The sequence below is a fragment of the Diceros bicornis genome, chromosome 9 (assembly GCF_020826845.1).
Source record: "Diceros bicornis minor isolate mBicDic1 chromosome 9, mDicBic1.mat.cur, whole genome shotgun sequence".
In the NCBI taxonomy this organism is placed as follows: domain Eukaryota; kingdom Metazoa; phylum Chordata; class Mammalia; order Perissodactyla; family Rhinocerotidae; genus Diceros; species Diceros bicornis.
In genome coordinates this window covers 31,678,835-31,698,171 of record NC_080748.1, presented here as the reverse complement: position 1 = coordinate 31,698,171, position 19,337 = coordinate 31,678,835, and the positions used below count along the sequence as shown (strand labels likewise).

The 19,337-nt window shown below is 37.9% G+C and overlaps 1 protein-coding gene across 1 annotated transcript in view; it reads left to right on the top strand.

Annotated features, from left to right (window-relative positions):
* GPALPP1 (GPALPP motifs containing 1) overlaps positions 1-18,996 on the top strand; it is a 40,670-nt gene extending 21,674 nt beyond the window's left edge. The window contains exons 5-9 of the mRNA XM_058548203.1: positions 4,109-4,240; positions 4,905-5,069; positions 9,368-9,466; positions 17,601-17,819; positions 18,789-18,996. Of these exons, the coding sequence (XP_058404186.1) occupies positions 4,109-4,240; positions 4,905-5,069; positions 9,368-9,466; positions 17,601-17,819 (615 nt within the window). The 3' untranslated portion in view covers positions 18,789-18,996. The remainder of the gene's footprint in view (positions 1-4,108; positions 4,241-4,904; positions 5,070-9,367; positions 9,467-17,600; positions 17,820-18,788) is intronic.
* The last annotated feature ends 341 nt before the right edge of the window (positions 18,997-19,337 follow it).

Here is a 19,337-nt window from a genome sequence, read left to right as displayed (position 1 = left end):
CCTTTCTAGCAAGATTATTAAATACAAGAATAAATTACCAGAGAAAGGAGTTCCAGCCATATGGAAGACTAAGCTGACGTGGTCAGGGTAGGCTCTCCCTGCGACAAACACAGAGGAATGCTGGGGAAAAAGAAAATAGCAACAAAGTTAATATATAGCTAAGCTCCAAAGAAAGGAAGGGAAATCCACTGGTGCTAATAATGTTGAGAGAATTCAAAGTTAGAGCAGTAAACACAGGTTTACACAGCAGGGGACCAGAGTAGTTGTATGAACCCTAGAGGACTGGGCCTGGGGACAGGAGCCATAGCTTCCGGCTCCCCTAGGCAGAGTAGAGTGAATTGAGCTTCCTGTGAGCTTCCTGTCTGTGAAAAGAGTACTAGAGAAGTGTAACCCACTGTAAACTTTTGGAAAGTGGGAAGGAAGTTTGCTTTAGCCTAGGGCCTTTTCATGCTGTCTGTTACCTACTTTCAAATGATTTTAAAAAAAAAGTGTGTGTGTTTTTGTGTGTGTGTGTATATGTCCGTCTATCTGCCTCACAGAGAGAGGAGCAGGGGGGTGGGGAAAGAAAAATGTGGTAAAATGTTAGCAACTGATGAATTGGGGTGAGGATACATGGGTGTTCATTGTACTTGTCTTGACACTACATTTTTCACAATAAATTTTTAAAGATGTAGCATAGTGCAGCTTTATTCACACTTGGAACTTTATCCTAACCCACCTCGCTAGCAAATGGATAGTTTATGTAATTCCCTAGATGGTATCTATTCTATATTCTCTAGCTTCTCTTAGCAAAAGGTGAGGGGTAGGGGCCGGCCCCGTGGCTTAGCGGTTAAGTGCGTGCGCTCCGCTGTTGGCGGCCCGGGTTCGGATCCCGGGCACGCACCGACGCACCGCTTCTCCAGCCATGCTGGGGCCGCGTCCCACATACAACAACTAGAAGGATGTGCAGCTGTGACATACAACTATCTACTGGGGCTTTGGGGGAAAAAATAAAGAAATAAAAAAAAAAAAGTGAGGGATAAGGATGGGGGAGGGATGACACCAGAGTATACCTGTTTACGGTACTCTTGGTTCTGAATTACTTGCTTTATAATTTCCCTTTTACTAAACCTTTTTCAAAAGACACTTCTTTTTCTGATTTCATATTTTCTTTTTTTTTTTTTTTTTTTTTTTTTTGTGAGGAAGATCAGCCATGAGCTAACATCTGCCAATCCTCCTTTTTTTGCTGAGGAAGACTGGCCGTGTGCTAATATCCGTGCCCATCTTTCTCCACTTTATGTGGGATGCCGCCACAGCATGGCTTGACAAGCAGCGCCTTGGTGCGCGCCAGGGATCTGAACTGGCGAACCCCGGACCGCCGCAGCAGAGTGCGCGCACTTAACTGCTTGCGCCACCGGGCCAACCCCATGATTTCGTATTTTTGTTTCTCAAAGAGAGGCTTCTCTTAGTCTCTGATTCACAACATGTACCCCCAAATTAAGACATACATCATAATACTAATGGTTAACATTTATTGAACACTTGCCACAAACCAGACACCATAATGCACAACAAAAACTTATGTTTGCATGACTTAATTATCCTTGCATGACTGCATAAACTTAATTTAATTCAAACAGCAATCCCGGAGGATGGTGTGTCAGCTAGAATACTTTTAACTGCAAACAGAAAATCCAACTCAAAATGGAACTTTGTCTTAACCTACTTAGTTAGCAAATGGGGTGTTTATGTAATTTCTTGGGTGATATAAAATCTATATTCCCAAAATAAGGAAAATGTGTTTCACATGTAATAAGAGGTCTAGAGGTGGGGTCATTCCAGGGTTTGTTAATTCACCAGCTTAATGAGATCACCCAGGGCTCTAGTTTTTTCCATCTTCTCTGTCATTGACAATTTGTTCATTCCTCTTAGGCTGACCCCTTCATTATACCAAGAAGCCTGCCAAAGTTCTAAGATTCACGTGCAGGTGGCAATGTCCAGACAGAGAAGGGGAATGGTCCCTATCCTGTGCCCATTTTTTAGAGGGAGGGAGACTTTTCCAAGTTTCCTATAGATTCTGCTCACGTTTCTTTGGCCAAAATTGAATCATATGCCCATACCTAAGCCGGTCAGTTGGGCAAGAGGAATGAGGCCAAAGTGATTGGCTTAGAATTATCAACATTCTTCTCCAAGAGTTAGAGAAGGTCCCAGTTTCCTGAGAAGGGCATGACTCCAAAGAGGATGAATAAAACGCCGAGTTCTCTTACCAGTAGAGTAGTTATTAGTTGGAGTTGTTATAATCCCCATCTGAAAGACAAAACAAGACCTAGAAAAGTTCCTATGCCTGAGGTCACAGGGCTAATACAATGGCAAATTGAGGCCTTGAAACTAGGTCTAACTCTGCAGGGCAGCCCAAACTATAAATCAGTAGAGATGTAATTTCTGTTGTATTTTGGGATAAAATAATTCACCTTTTAAAAAAAAAAAAAATTTACCTCACCTAGGACACATTTATTACCTAAGTTGGATTTGGGTTTATGATTCCGGTTTCTCATTTTCAGTTTAGTGTGTTGGGCCTGATTTTCTGTGTGCTCCTCCATCTACCTATTTATTTTATGTCTCCCAACATCCTAAGTGGGAGGATTTCTAAAAATTTCAGGCATCATCCTACCAACATGTGCAAGTCGTGCTGAAATTCTACCTTTATAAAACCATCTCTTAGATGGAAGTAAAAATATCATTAGCTTATCCCATCATCTTAAACTTCAGTACTATATTGATATCATGTCTCTTATACTTTTAAAAGTTCATTATATCTATTATATCTGCCCACTTATGTTGCCAGGTATTATGTTTGTAAGGGGTTATAAGATGTCTTTGAAATCAAAGAGTTTGCTGTTGTAGAGATAAGCTATACACACTTCACGTTAAATCATTAATGGTTGAAATAAAGAAAATAATAGAGGGGCTGCTGTAGTATAAGTAGGATATATGCGTCTTAGATACTAGTTTTATAACCTCAGACAAGTTGTTTAACCTTTCAAAATAGACTTCTCTAAACCTAGGTTTCCTCAAAAAGAAAACAAGAATAATAATGGCATTTCACAGTTTTGTTTTGAGGATCCAATCAGGCATTGTATATGAAAGTCCATAATTATTGAGAGAGAGACAGAGAGAGTGAGCATGTGTGTGTGTGTATGTGTTTGTGTATGAGATTTAGAGTAAGCCACTAGACAATATATAATTATCTAATTGTTCGTACCAATAGCAATTGCTGTAAGGGTTCAGAGAAGAAACCACAGATAGAAGTTACTGTTGAGTACTTAGTGGGGAAAATGTAAACAATACAAGTGAACTCCTGATCCTGGCAGTTTGAAAAAATTAGAGGAAGAAGCTGCCTGTCAGAGCTGGAGGACAGACATGTTATTATTGTTCATCTTAATCTGTCTTCTCCTTGAGGACAAGGACTGCTTTCAACCCTAGTGTATATAGCATCTAACACAGAGTCTTACTTGAAAACCCTTTATTAAAATGATTTATTAAGAACAAATTGAATTCAATTATTACAATCCTGTTATATCTTGGAGTAAGCGAAGTACTTTGGGAACCAAATTAACTATTCAGGTCAGCATTCGTGAGATATTGCACAGCATTTCTATTTTAGTGGACATACTGAATCAGGAAAGCTGATGCAGCTTCCAAGAATGTCTTACTTGTATGCACCTTATTCCAAGGAGCTTTGCCTGTACCAGGAATGAAAATGGTTTCAACTTGTGTCATCTCTGACCAATTGGTAATAATGACATGGAATATCATGTTGAGAAGAATTGTGAGGCCACATCTGTGTCCATCAGGAAGAGAGCTGAAATAATTTAATGAGGTCTGCCTTGGACAGAGGAGGAGAGGTGGGACAGTCCACATGCCATGGATTTGTCATCTCTGCACGGTGCACTTGAGGAAGGCAGAGAAAAAGTTCTCATTGCTCAGTGATTAGCCAGCAATATGTTGTTACTTTTTTGTTTTATTGTTTCTAAGTAATCAGTTTCTGTTAAATTTTAAGTAATTTAGGATCATTTTCTATAACCTGTAGTTCTGCTCTTGGTTTGAAGGTAATGTCTTGTTTCAAAAGGGAACAGATAGCAGTGAAGATGAGGACATTGTTGGACCAATGCCTGCAAAAGGACCAGTGAACTACAGTGTAACAACAGAGTTTGAGAAAAGGGCCCAGCGAATGAAAGAGAAACTGACTAAAGGGGATGATGTAAGTTTTAAATATACTTTACTTTGAGTAATAGACTTAAATAGATTAAAAATCTAGATTTTAAAAATAGACATTTAGGGGGCGGCCTGGTGGCGCAAGCGGTGAAGTGCGTGCGCTCCACTGCAGTGGCCCAGGGTTCGATGGTTCGGATCCCAGGCGCGCACCGATGCACTGCTTGGCAAGCCATGCTGTGGCGGCATCCCATATAAAGTAGAGGAAGATGGGCACGGATGTTAGCCCAGGGCCAGTCTTCCTCAGCAAAAAAAAAAAAAAAAAGAGGAGGCTTGGCAGATGTTAGCACAGGGCTGATCTTCCTCACAAAAAAAAAAAATAGACATTTATATATATATGTATGTAAACTTAGGAGCTAGGTAACCTAGAAACTATAAAAGGAAAAGACTGGCAAATTTGCCTATTTAAAAATTTCTGTATGGTAAAAGATAAAGTCAAAAGAACAATAGATTAGGTGAAAGTATTTGTAACACGTATGACAAAAATGTTAATCTTTTCTAATAAATCTTTTCTCTTAAAGTCTGTTATTTAACTTAAAGCCTCGATTGAGAAACATCATCACTTATACAGTATTTTATATACACACCCACACACACACACACACACTTTCCAAGCTGCTTTTTTTTTCTTTAACTTTTTATTTCTCTTAAAGGATTTATCTAAACCAATTACAAGGGAGTCTTGGATGACTGAGCTTCCCCCGGAAATGAAAGACTTTGGTCTTGGGCCCAGAGCTTTTAAAAGAAGAGCTGATGACAAATCTGGAGATCGATCAGTCTGGACAGATACTCCAGCTGACAGGGAAAGGAAAGCTAAGGTGAGAGGGTTTGTTTGTTTGTTCGTGTATTTCTCTCCATGTTGGCTCTATTTTGAAAAGATGTAAGGCAGAATTATTTAAGGGTACAGTTTTGAAAAGCCAGCCCTGGTTGTCTAGTGGTTAAGAATCAGCACTGTCACCACTGCAGCCTGGGTTCATTTCCTGGTCGGGGAACCACACCACCTGTCTGTTGGTCATCAAACTGTTGTGGCTGCATGTTGCTGTGATGCTGAAAGCTATGCCACCAGTATTTCAGATACCAGCAGGGTCACCCGTGGTAGACAGGTTTCCTCAGAGCTTCCAGACTAAGACAGACTAGGCCATGAAACCCTATCAACAGCAGCAGAGCATTGACTGATATTGCACCAGAAGGTGAGAGGATGGCACAAAAACACAGGGCAGGGTTCTGCTAGGAGGGTCTCTAGGAGTCTCAGGGTCTCTAGGAGTCGAAATCGATTCCACATCACTAACAAAAAACTATTTTTAAAATTATGATTCCAAAGGGAAAATATGGATTTCCCCCTGAAGAAAGTGACACCAATTGCTTACTATTTGCTTACTATTTCCCAATAAATTGTCTCATTTAAATTTCAAGAAAACCCAAAGACATGGGTTTATACACTGCATTTTTATAGGGGGAGAAAGTAACCTTTCTGAGGTCAGCTTCTCTGGAATTACAATGCTGGTAAGTGATGAACAATAATTCCATTCTAGACATTTCTATAATTCCAAATCCTCTGGTCTTTATACAACATCATACTATTTCCATGAAAGTGTATCTTTTAAAATGTCTTGAAAAAAACCAAAACCACAGATTAGCCTAGCAAGTTAAGTGATACATAGAGACTCTCTCAAAATGACCATATCTCAGGTGCACTAAGCTTTGTGTTACTGTCAAAGAAAGATAGTGCAAGAAGCACTTTCCTTAATAATAGTGTTCAGTACTATATGATGTCATATGTGGAATCTAAAAACAAACAAACAAACAAAAAGCTTGTGGATATAGAGAACAGATTGGTGGTTGCCTGAGGTGGGGGAGAGTTGGGTGAAATGGGTGAAGTGGGTCAAAAGGTACAAATTTCCAACTGTAAAATGAATAAGTCATGGGGATGTAATGTTCATCATGGTGACTATGGTTAATACCATATTGCATATTTGAAGGTACCTAGTGGATCTTGAAAGTTCTCATCATCAGAAAAAAAAAATGTTTTTAACTGAATGATAATGGATGTTAACTGGACTTATTGTGGTGATCGTTTTGCACTATATACAAATATTGAATCATCGTGTTGTACACCTGTAACTAATATAATGTTATGTCAGTTGTCTCTCAATTAAAAAAAAAGAAGCACTTTCATTAATATTTTAAATAATTTACAAAAAAAGCCCAAAAAAGTATGCGTAAAATACATTATTTTTAGATTTTCTTTTCTTGAGTCTTTCTGTTTATTACAAAATATTCCATTGTAAGTTAAGAATTGAGCCAATTTCCCCAATACTGCTCCTTAAATTTACTCCATCTGAAGGTCTTTTTTTTTTTTTTTTTAAAGCTGGTTTCTTTTTTTTTTTTTTTTAATTTATTTATTTATTTTTTCCCCCAAAGCCCCAGTAGATAGTTGTATGTCATAGTTGCACAGCTTTCTAGTTGCTGTATGTGGGATGCGGCCTCATCATGGCCGGAGAAGCGGTGCGTCGGTGCCCGCCCGGGATCCAAACCCGGGCCGCCAGCAGCGGAGTGCGCGCACTTAACCGCTAAGCCACGGGGCTAGCCCAACTCCATCTGAAGGTCTTAATTCCCTTAAGATATCCATTCAAATCTTAAACACTTGACTAATTGGCACCTTATGATTGTAGCTTTATCAGTTCTGACTTAAACAGTTCCATACTTAATTCACTCCCCTAACTCTGTTTAATCTTATTCATCAGTGCCTGGAATTATGGAGATTTCTATTCGTTCTGTAACTGTAAATTGAACACCTCCTCTGCCAGGCATTGTGTTTGGTTGCAGGTAATAGAAAGGTGAAAAAGCTCCTTAAGGAGCTTTCATTTTAGTGGAGAATCGGTTTAGCACCGTACCCTGAATATGTGTCAAAATCGTAAGTTCTCCTTTGTCCTGAAGATTACAGGAAATCTGCAAGTTGTAATAGAAAGGTGAGGTGAACCAACACACATGGGGCAGAAGAGGTATCAAAAGATGTGGTATAGAAGTGAGCCACACACCTGGAATGACTAGTGTTGGAATGCCTGTCTACTGTTTCTTAACTGGTGTTTTATAAAAATAATATTTTGGCATTTTTATAATTTAGCCTTTAGGATTATCTCCAGAAAGACAATTCATTCCCTTGTTTCCATGGACTTATTTGTGCCTACATTTATTTGTGCTTTTTTCTGTCCTTCTGTTCCTCATTGTAGGTGAAGAGATGTCTAGCCTACAGCCAGAAATGCAGGGAGTCTTAAGAGAAAAATATAAGAAAAATGGAATAAATGGAAACTAGACAGTACTGTTTGAGCTTAAGTGATTTTCGGCCCTGTGACTGAGTTTTTTACATCTGGTCATTCTTTTCAATGCTGAAAATGTTTTGTTCAGTATTTATAGTAGACTCATAAAGGGATAATTAATACTCCTTAAATTTTATGTGATATTATATTACAGCATACAGGATCACAGACATATATTTGTGGCACAAACTATCTAGTGTCATAGAGCTATTCGTTTTCTTTCTTTTTTTTTTTCTTTTTTTGCTGAGAAAGATTCGCCCTGAGCTAACATCTGTTGCCAATCTTTCTCTCTCTCGCTCTTTTTTTTTTTCCTCCCCAAAGGCCCAGTACATAGTTCTATGTTCTAGTTGTAAGTCCTTCTAGTTCGCCTATGTGAGCTGCTGCCACAGCATGGCTACTGACAGACGGGTGGTGTGGTTCTGCACCCAGGAACTGAACCCGGGCCACCAAAGTGGAGCATGCTGAACTTTAACCACTAGGCCATCAGGGCTGGCTCAGAGCTATTCGTTTTCTAGTGTTGATCTTGTGTAAAGTTCTTGACTACTTTTTGTCATGGTAGATCTTCGCCAGATTTTCTTTTTGATAGGTTCTCTCCATTCATCTTACTTTTTTTAGACTTGATTTCTCAGCATACATCTTCCATACCGCTAATGTTCTCACATTCACTTTAGCCAACACATTTTAGCCAACACTCACCTTCACATTCTTTTAGCCAATATGGCCTAAAAGAATTAAGATTGCTCTTTGGAAAGAAATGGAAGTGCTATGCATAAATTAGTTGACTAAGATCTGTTATGTCCTCAGGCCCCAGTCTTGACTGGGTCTACTAACTCTTAATATTAAATGGTTAGGTTTTTATCTCCATCCTTACCATAACATTTTTCTCTTAATATTTATAAGTAAAAGCATCTGTTTTCTCGGAAAGTTTTTATGGAAAAATGAGAAATGAGCTATTCCTGTTTTTAACGTACTTGATTAAATACCATGTTGTCTTAGTACATAATTAAGATAAAAATTGTAGAAGTCCTCCTTAGTTTTCTTGAGAAAATTGCAACAGTATAAAAATATACTTTGAGAGCAGTGATTTTCAAGTATTTTTATGTGGGCTTTCCTCATTCCTGGTTGGGACTGTATTCTCTAGAATATTTTTTTTCTAATTAAAATTTGTTGGAAATTTACCTGAGTACTTCATTTTTGTGTGTGCACTGTTGTAAACGGTATTTTTTTTATAAGTTCAAATTCCAATTGTTTATTGCTGGTATATTTTGTATATTGATCTCGTATCCTGCAGCTTCGTTATACTTGCTTATTAGTTCCAAGAGTTTTTTTGTAAATTCTTTGGAGTTTTCTACATAAACAGTCATGTCATTTGTGAATAAAGATAGTTTTATTTCTTCTTCTCTAAACTGTAAACCTTTTTATTTCTTTTTCTTTATTTGTTTCCCTCAAGAGTGATCTTACTAGTTTTGAAAACAGAAAATCTGGGATTTCTCTTAAAGCCTGATTTCCTGTCTTACATTTCATCATTGTTTTCAAACTCACAAATGAGTTTGATAAACAGGTGATTTCCTCTAGTTGTTGGTTGGATAAAATTTTTTTTCTTGTTTTCAGGGAAATAGTAGATTAGTACACTAACTGATCCCTTATCAAGTAAATTAATATTTCTAGTGGGAAGAGATTCAACAAGCCTGGCTTACTTTAGTCTCTTATTGCTCAATCTAAGTAAAATAATAGCATTTCTTTTTTATTTTCTCTTAATTACATGGTTCAGCAATGTTTTATCTGTGTTTGTTCCTCAGGAAACACAAGAAGCAAGGAAGTCATTCAATAAGAAGGATGAAGAAAATGTATTGTCAGGAAGGGAAAAGAGATTGGCTGAGCAAGTATCCTCATACAATGTAAGTAAGAGATTAAGATATATAACCTTTTATTTTCTTCTGTCTTTTAATGCTCTTATTTTTTCTCTCTTTCTTATTTCTCTTTCTTTTATTTGTCTTCCTCTTTACTTCAGTCTTTTTCTATACCTATATCCTGAAAAATACTCAACTCTGTTGTATTATATATATTTATATAAAATCCATTTGTGTAGGGCTTTTTAATGCATTTCATGTAATGTTTTCAGTTCATATTTTACTGAACTCATAGATCAGAAATTTAATTCCTAGAGATCAGTAGCACATGACCAGAAAACAAGAGCCATACTAATTCCTAGAGATCCTCAGTTCCTCCATTTGTAAATAATTAGCAGATTTGGAATGTTTGATGTAAAGATTTAAATGTGGGAGAAAAAATGTTTTTAAGATATGATTCAACCTAAATTTATAAACTAAACAGTCAGCATTCATTTGGCATATCATTATTTTGTTATATTCTTTTACTCGTAAAAAAAACTGGTGAGTGTTCCAGCTCAAAGAATCAATGTAAATCCCTGAACTCATCAGCCCCTGAAAGGTGTTCAGGAAAATTACCTTCTCTACCCAAGATATTAGTTCCTGAAATTTCCGTAAATATTAAAAATATAGGGCCGGCCCCGTGGTGTAGTGGTTAAGTGCACATGCTCCGCTGCTGGCAGCCCGGGTTTGGATCCCGGGCGCACACCGTCATACCACTTGTTAGGTCATGCTGTGTCGGCGTCCCATATAAAGTGGAGGAAGATGGGCACAGATGTTAGCCCAGCGCCAGTCTTCCTCAACAAAAAGAGGAGGATTGGCATGAATGTTAGCTCAGGGCTGATCTTCCTTGCAAAAAAAATATATACTGAGCATGATTAATTGGACTTATGTAGATCAGCACCACAACAGGAAAGCACACATGAAACATTTTTGGAAACTAACCAAAAACTCAACCCACATGGAATATTTATAAAAACTGACCAACTCAAAACTCAAGTCTTAACAAAATTGAAAGAATCTCTATCATTCAAACCATATTCTCTGACCACAAGAAATTTAAGTTAAAATTCAGAATAACTTAAAAGTCCTATACAATTAGAAGTTAGAAAATTGCAACATTTATACTTTACATCAAAGAAGACATGATAATGGAAGTTAGAAAATACCTAGACTGAATGATAACAAAAATAGAACATATCAAAATATGTGGGGTGCAATATAAAGTAGTTCTGTTTTTTTTTAAAGTTTTTTTTTTGTTTCAGTTTTCTTTTTTTTTTTTTTTTTTTGTGAGGAAGATCAGCCCTGAGCTAACATCCGTGCTAACCCACCTCTTTTTGCTGAGGAAGACCAGCTCTGAGCTAACATCTATCGCCAATCCTCCTCCTTTTTTTACCCCAAAGCCCCAGTAGATAGGTGTATGTCATAGTTGCACATCTACTTGCTGTATGTGGGACGTGGCCTCAGCATGGCCGGAGAAGCGGTGCGTCGGTGCACACCCAGGATCAGAACCAGGGCCGCCAGTAGCGGAGCGGAGCACGCGCACTTAACTGCTAAGCCACAGGGCCAGCCCAAAAAGTAGTTCTAATTAGAGTCAAAATTTATAACCATAATTTGTTATATTAGAAAACAACAATAGCTGAAAATTAACAAGCTGGGCTTGTTAATGAGCATTTCTTATAAAACTAAGCATACACCTACACTGATCCTGCAGATGCACCCCTGGGTATTTACTTAAGACAAATGAAAACATGTCCAGATAAATAAGGACTTGAACATGCTTCATTCATAATAGCCTTAAAAATCTTATACAAGAATGTTCAGAGAAGCTTTATTTGTAATAGCTGAATTCTGTGAACAGCCCAGGTGTCTGTCATTAAGAGAAAGAAAAACCAAACTGTGTATACAATGAAATACTGCTTGGCAATAAAAGAGAACAAATTGCAAATAAAGGTGACAACGTGGATGAATCTCAAAGTCATGCAGAGTGAAAGATGTCTTACACAAGCAAGTACATACTGCATGATTCCATTTACATGAATTTGCTCTAAAATACGCAAAATGACTCTATGGTAGAAAAAATCAGAATAGTGGTTGTTGGAGTGGAAGTGGGGGCATTGACTAGGAAGGGGCATATGGAGCTTTCCGGGGTGTTGGAAATGTTCCAGATCTTGATAGGGTTTGAACTGTAAAACTCAATGAATGTACACTTAAGATTTGTGCATTTCACTATATGTCAATTTACCTTGAAAGAAAAAATTGTAAACAAATATTAAATTCTAGTTGATGAAATGCATACTGAAGTACTTAGGTGTACATGTAAATGAAGTCTGCAATTTACTGTTTTGTGTGTGTGTGTGTGTGTGTGTGTGAGGAAGATCAGCCCTGAGCTAACATCCATGCTAATCCTCCTCTTTTTGCTGAGGAAGACCGGCTCTGAGCTAACATCTATTGCCAATCCTCCTCCTTTTTTTTTGTTTTTTTTCCCCAAAGCCCCAGTAGATAGTTGTATGTCATAGTTGCACATCCTCCTAGTTGCTGTATGTGGGACACGGCCTCATCATGGCCAGAGAAGCAGTGTGTCGGTGCGCGCCCAGGATCCGAACCCAGGCTGCCAGTAGCGGAGCGCGCACACTTAACCGCTAAGCCATGGGGCCGGCCCTGCAATTTACTTTAAAATGCATCCAGAAAACTAGAGTTCTACTCTTATGCTGAAATTTTGGTTACTTATGAGATTTACTTTTCAAAATATTAATATAATCTTAAGACTAAACCACTCTATAACTCTTAGTTTTGATAAATCGAACACTCTTGAAAATATTACCATGAAAACAAAATAAAAAGTAAGCAACTAGAATCTTACCTTGAATTTTCAAAAGCTGCTAAAAAAACCATCCCATTCAAAATAATTGCTCTAGCTTTTATAAATCATTGCAAAACACACTTTTGTTAAATGATTAAATTTGGTAAATCAGCAAATTGGTCATTTAGCAAAATTGATCTCTACATGAATTGGCTTTCAGCTATGAATTTTAGTGAATTCACTGCTTCCAGGTGTTTTTATTATTTTTTTCTGGTTTAAGTACTTCATGTGTGTCACAATGTGCAAATATGCTAAACCAGACAGACAGAACACCTGAAACAACTGAAATCACAGTTTGTGTCTTTTATCTTAACAAATCTGAGCACTTGAATGGTTTGAATTGATTATAGTAGTCCACTGGTTTAATGTATTCCTCTGACTTGATTGATGTGTAATTTGCCAAGATAAGGGGATCAGTAAATTGAAACCTGCCATCTTTATTTCTCCATTTTTACTTGCTTTTTGTTACCTTTTATACAGTTTTGCTCATCAGTATAAATCATTTTCCCCAGTAGTAGCTCTAGGTAGAGTAAGGCCTCTGCAACTTCCTTCTTTCTCACATCTCCTCCATGCTTTGTTCTCTGTTCTCTCTAGCCCTTTCTTATATCTTCCAGCTTTCCCCTTCCAACTCCTGATACCCTATCTACCTTCATCATTATTATCTCATTAATGAGTTATTATTTTCTCATTAGCAGAGAAAGGGAGGACAAATGGGAAGAAATGGTGCTAGAAGATTTTTTATAGTATAGCTTTTTACATTTATACATTCATGTATAATTATATTAATATTACATTATATTTCTCCATCCTAAAATTCATCCTACTCTGCTTCTCCTTTGTGTTCTCATCCTCTTTTCTCTCCATTAGTACCAAACTACCAGAAAGAATGATCTAACAGTGAGGTCCACATCTGATAGGTCACCTGTGTGATAACCTGGGTGATTTTTAAATGCATGGGTTTCTGAGACCCACAGTTTCTAATTTTTTTGTGTGTGTGTGAGGAAGATCAGCCCTGAGCTAACATCCATGCCAATCCTCCTCTTTTTGCTGAGGAAGACTAGCCCTGGGCTAACATCTGTACCCATCTTCCTCCACTTTATATGGGACACTGCCACAGCATGGCACCGCGCCTGGGATCCAAACCTGGGCCGCCCGCAGCAGAGCACATGCACTTAGCCACTACGCCACGGGGTCGGCCCCCCACAGTTGTTAATTTTGATTCACTAAATCTATGTATTTCTTACTTTGTCTTTCTTTTCAGCTAGTCAGGGATGGAGACCAGTCGTCAAGTGTTTTCGCTTGGTATCCCCTAAAACAAACTTTTTACTTAACATCTAAAAATTTTCATTGTAAGTCTCCATAGTTACCAAAGATGTAATTTATAGCGTATTATATTACTCTACTAAATGTTTCAAATGGAATCTAAATACCATAGCAATTCAATATCTGTTATTATCCATTAAATATATGTATAAAGAAGCGCTTCCTGAACAGTTGGAAATTTAGTTTCCTTCTTTTTTATCCTTGAATTCATAATTTCATTTCTTTTCTGCCACAGAATGTTATCTTAATGGAATTCACTTTTCCGCTTGAAAGTTTTTGATGATTATATTTGATGTTATATTTGACTACAACAAAAATATGCACATAAATTGATTTTTTTAAATTTCCTGTGTCTGTCTTTAAATGCTTATACTTTTTTTCCTTCTTTTGATTAAGTTGTAGTTTCATTTGATCAAAACAATGTAAATATATTGCAGATTTTTATAAATAATTATTAAACATAAAAAGTAAAATGTAAATTTAATTTCTTCTCAGTGAAAGACTTTTTTTCCAGTTAGTTCCTGGTCTTTGGGTGAATGTTACTTACTTAGTGCTTGAATAAGACAGGAATCAGCATCAAACTTGTTCTTTTGTTTGTTTGTTTCTATAGTTAAGAGTTTTATAGTTAAGAGTTAAGAAACCGTGTTTTACATAAAGAAGTGGATGAGAATGGAACACAGTTTGTTATAGCGATGTCATTCAATTCTATAAACAATTTCTGAGTTATTTACTTAAACCTCATAGTGATCCATTAACAAAAGTTATTATTAATGATCTCTCAGCGGTCAACTGTCTTTCAACTTTGATTTTCTTTTTCACGTTGGTCCCATTCATTTATTTTCTCGTTCTCTCTTTCCAAATCTGTATACTGGGAATAATAACATTTAATTTACAGAGATATTGTGAGAATTACAATATAGCAAATGCTTAATAAATCTAACACTTAACATTTATTGAGTGACTCTTATGTACCCAATATGGTACTAAATCCTTTGTATTCTGTAGATCATTAACTCATTCCTCATCCAAATATTTGGAAATCTTTACTATTATTACTACCATTTTACAGCTGAGAAATTGAGGCTTAAATTACTTGCCTGAGGTCACCAGTGTTGAAAACAGCAGGACCATCGTTGCTACCCAGATTTTTCTGAATTCGGAACTTAAGTTCTTAACTATTTCTCCATATGCTATATGTATTAATAGCCTATTTTTTCTTAGTAATATTTGAAATTTTTTTTTTTAATAATTTTATTTATTTATTTTTCCCCAAAGCCCCAGTAGATAGTTGTATGTCATAGTTGCACATCCTTCTAGTTGCTGCATGTGGGACGCGGCCTCAGCATGGCCGGAGAAGCAGCGCGTTGGTGCGCGCCCGGGATCCGAACCCGGGCTGCCAGCAGCAGAGCGCGCGCACCTAACCGCTAAGCCACGGGGCCGGCCCTGAAATTTTTTTACCTCCAATTTTGTTAAAAATCAAGAATTAGAGGAGCCAGCCCGGTGGCGCTACGGTTAAGTTCGTGTGCTCCGTTTTGGGCAGGTCTGGTTTCGCAGGTCCGGGTTTGTAGGTCCAGATTCCCAGGCACAGATGTACGCACCACTTATCAGGCCATGCTGTGGCGGTGTCCCATATAAAGTAGAGGAAGATGGGCATGGACGTTAGCCCAGGGCCATTTTCTTCCACAAAAAAAGAGGAGGATTGGCACCAGATGTTAGCTCAAGGCTAATCTTCCTCAAAAATAAAAAGAATTGGGTAGCCAGCCTGGTGGTGCAAGCGATTAAGTGCCTGCTCTCCACTTCAGGAGCCCGAGGGTTCGCAGGTTCGGGTCCCGGGCACACACTGACACACCACTTGTCAAGCCATGCTGTGGCCGCGTCCCATATAAAGTAGAGGAAGATGGGCACAGATGTTAGCCCAGGGCCAATCTTCCTCGGCAAAAAAGAGGAGGATTGGTATCGGATGTTAGCTCAGGGCTTCTCTTCCTCACAAAAAAAGAAAGAAAGAAAGAATTGGAAAGCACTTGACTTGCAAATCAATTTATTTCTAAAAGACTTGACCAAGATTTATGAAATGACTAATTTATGAAATAAGAGGGATTGGGAAAATGGAAATAGTGCTAATTTAGATAAATGTTTACTAATACAGCATCTTTTGTACATTCTGCTAAAACCTTATAGCTCTAGGTTGAGCTCATTCAATTTGTAGGAAGTAACCACCACATAACCTGATTGACAAAGTCAGTTCTTATTGTCAAATCAGCCAAGTCAGACTTACTTTCTGTCAGAAAGTCTGACTTTATTTTTCCATTCAAATAGTTGTGTTATGGGCCGGCCCCATGGCTTAGCGGTAGCGGTTAAGTGCTCGCGCTCCGCTGCTGGCGGCCTAGGTTTGCATCCCAGGCGTGCACCAACGCACTGCTTCTCCGGCCATGCTGAGGCTGTGTCCCACATACAGAAACTAGAAGGATGTGCAGCTATGACATACAACTATCTACTGGGGCTTTGGGTGAAAAAATAAATAAATAAAATTATTAAAAAAAAAAAAATAGTTGTGTTAATGATCATTCCAATGACACTTCTGAGTTGTAAAGTAGGTAGGTAGGTAAGTACCATGAGCTTGTCTTCTGGGTGGAATAAGATGCTGCCACCGTCACCATTTCTTACCAGTGCCCGGTTATTTTGCTTTCACTGAGCTCTTTTCACATCTTTGCTCTCCAGTATATTCTTTGACAGGAGGCAAGGCCTGGAACAGATGTGGTTGTTAAGCAAAAGTTGCCCTTTCTTCCATTGTTCCACTCTTCAGTAATATCTGCATTCAGAACATTCTAACAAGAGCCCAAACACCCATTTCTAAAGGACAGTACACTCTTAAGAGAAATATGTTTAGGCCACAAAAGGACACGAAGCTCTCCTCGGTTTACAGTTCCTCAATTAGAGGAAGCTTCATTCAGACCAGTATTTCAGATTTCTTTGTTTGATGCCCTGGAGACTTGCTCTGCTAGACAATATTCTATAGTAAGATTCTGAAAGACGTCTCCTTTGTTAAGTGGAAAGGGGCTATAATGAAAATGGAGACATCCTCACCAGGTGGATTATTGAACAAATCAGTTTTAAGAAGGGCTTCATGAAGAAGTTGAGAATTGTGGGTAGATAACCTTGAAATTATCCTTGCCTTCATGCCCCATGGAATCTACTCTGTGTAGCCCCCCAGGATACATATACCCCACTTGGAAGGCTCCTGGTCTGTACTACCTTCATCTACTCCTGCGTCCACTCCCTGCTCTTCAATCCAGGGCCATTCGGTCTTTTACTTTAGTCAATACTGAAAGGTCTATAATGAATTTCTAATTTATGAAACCAGTTGTCTGCTCAGACCTTATCCTACTAGATATATTTGAAAATGTGAACACCTGTTGCAGCTAAGAAGAAAGAAAATGGGAGCGGTAAGAGAAAGAACAGAAAACTAAAAGGAGTGAAAATTCTCTTAGCATATCCTGTACAGGTCTTGAATTTCATCACCTCTGTGCTGCTGTTTTTCTGGTTTGCCCTTGTTTTTGCTTCAGACCATCGCATCTGTGAAGCTTCCACTGGGCTCCCGAGCAAGAACGTAATTGCTCTTCTCTTCTCACCCATGTTCTTGGTTCAGACTCTAATTTTGACACATCACACAATGCTTTTCATGATGGTTATTTAAACATTTGTTTCCCCTCTGTCTTGCTCTTTTTTTATCATGTGGCATGTAGTTAGTAGGTATCTTCATTGTGGTTGAATTGAATTTGCCTCTGATACATATTTTCTTCATAGATGCTGTCTTGGATTTGGAAAAACCTATTGGGTTTTGTAAATAGCCGTCCTTAATGTTCACCATTACTACATAATTATTTTGTTCCTTGATCCTATTCTGTCAATAATCTATACAAACTAAGATTTTTATTTCTGCTCTCTTGCTCTCCCCAGGAATCAAAAAGATCAGAATCTCTTATGGACATTCATCATAAAAAATTAAAGAATAAGGCTGCTGAAGATAAAAATAAGCCCCAAGAAAGAATACCATTTGACCGTGATAAAGATCTCAAAGTTCATCGGTTTGATGAAGCTCAGAAAAAAGCCCTGATCAAGAAATCTAGAGAACTGAACACCAGATTTTCACACGGCAAAGGCAATATGTTTTTATAAGTAAGTATATTTCAATGAGGTATATTTTCATACTGATAAACTTGAACTTTTCTAAATACTCTGTTATCTATAAATAAATGTATGCAAAAATCTATTTCCTTTTATAATAAAGTAGATTATAAACCTGTAATTCTTTCTTTTTTTTTTTTTGTGAGGAAGATCAGCCCTGAGCTAACATCCGTGCTAATCCTCCTCTTTTTTTTTTTTGCTGAGGAAGACCGGCCCTGAGCTAACATCTGTTGCCAATCCTACTCCTTTTTTTCCCTTTTTTCTCCCCAAAGCCCCGGTAGATAGTTATATGTCATAGTTGCACATCCTTCTAGTTGCTATATGTGGGATGCCGCCTCAGCATGGCCGGAGAAGCGGTGCGTCAGTACGCACCTGGGATCCGAACCCTGGCCGCCAGTAGCGGAGTGCACACACTTAACCGCTAAGCCACGGGGCCAGCCCCTGTAATTCTTTTTTATAAGTAAACTGTGATTTTTGAAAATTCAGCCTTTGGGATAAAAAATGTGGTTTACTGGGAAAGCAGCCTTGTCCTTGTAATAACCTAACAGGGCATGGCTATTAATAATGCTAAAATAAAAGTTTAGTTTATTAAAAATGGCAGAGGAAAGTGTGGTTTGAGCTTGGGTAAATATGCATGCTTTATTCAAGAATGAAGAAAAGAGGTTTGCTAGTAGTCTTTTTATGTTAAACAAGATCACAATTAGAAAATGTTTACTGCTTTGAAAGTTTCTCTGTAAGTTAAGGTTCAGAACCATTACATCATTCATCCGTAGCCCAATCTGACAAGGGTTTGTAGTGGTGATTAAGGAATTACATAAAAGCTGAGGTTGCTTCTTAAAATTTTTATGATTTTTAATTATATAAAACTTACATCAATATTGAAATGTGGCTTTAAGGGAAAAATACAGTTAAAGTTAGAAATATTTTCCAACTTACTGAATTTTCTTATTCTTACTTCAGGGGGATTTCCCTGTGCAGTGAAGAAAAGTTGAAGAATGCTCTTCTGTCTGTCTGTCTGCCTTTATTCCTTTGTTTCGAGTTTCTTAAGATTAGAGATATCTTTAGTCTTAAAAACCATAGACTTACCTTGTTCCATGCGTCGTTTAAAGTCATGTGGAAACATAAAATCAGTGTTTCTCATGTAGAATAGAATTTTATGTGTCTTTGGCTTCTGAGGAAGTGTGGTCTTTTCTTCAAATAATTATTTTGAGAATTCCCCCTACACCCTAACTTTTGTGGTGTCTCACAAGTACCCTCGAAGATCTGGTCAGGACCATCCACTGAGTCTCTCCCGCAACCTGTACCTCCTCATGGGATGCAGTAAGTGTGTCAGGTCCTTGCAGTAAATCCATGAATTTGAAATCGTTTGGGTTTTTCCTCTAAACTGTAGCTGGTGAAGACACATTTACTTGAAACTAGAGGGTATGGAGGTTTTGTCTGTTTTGTTATCAGTTTGCTTGTTTGGGCACTCAGGGCTTTTTATTTGTTGTTTGGGTTTTCTGGTTGTTT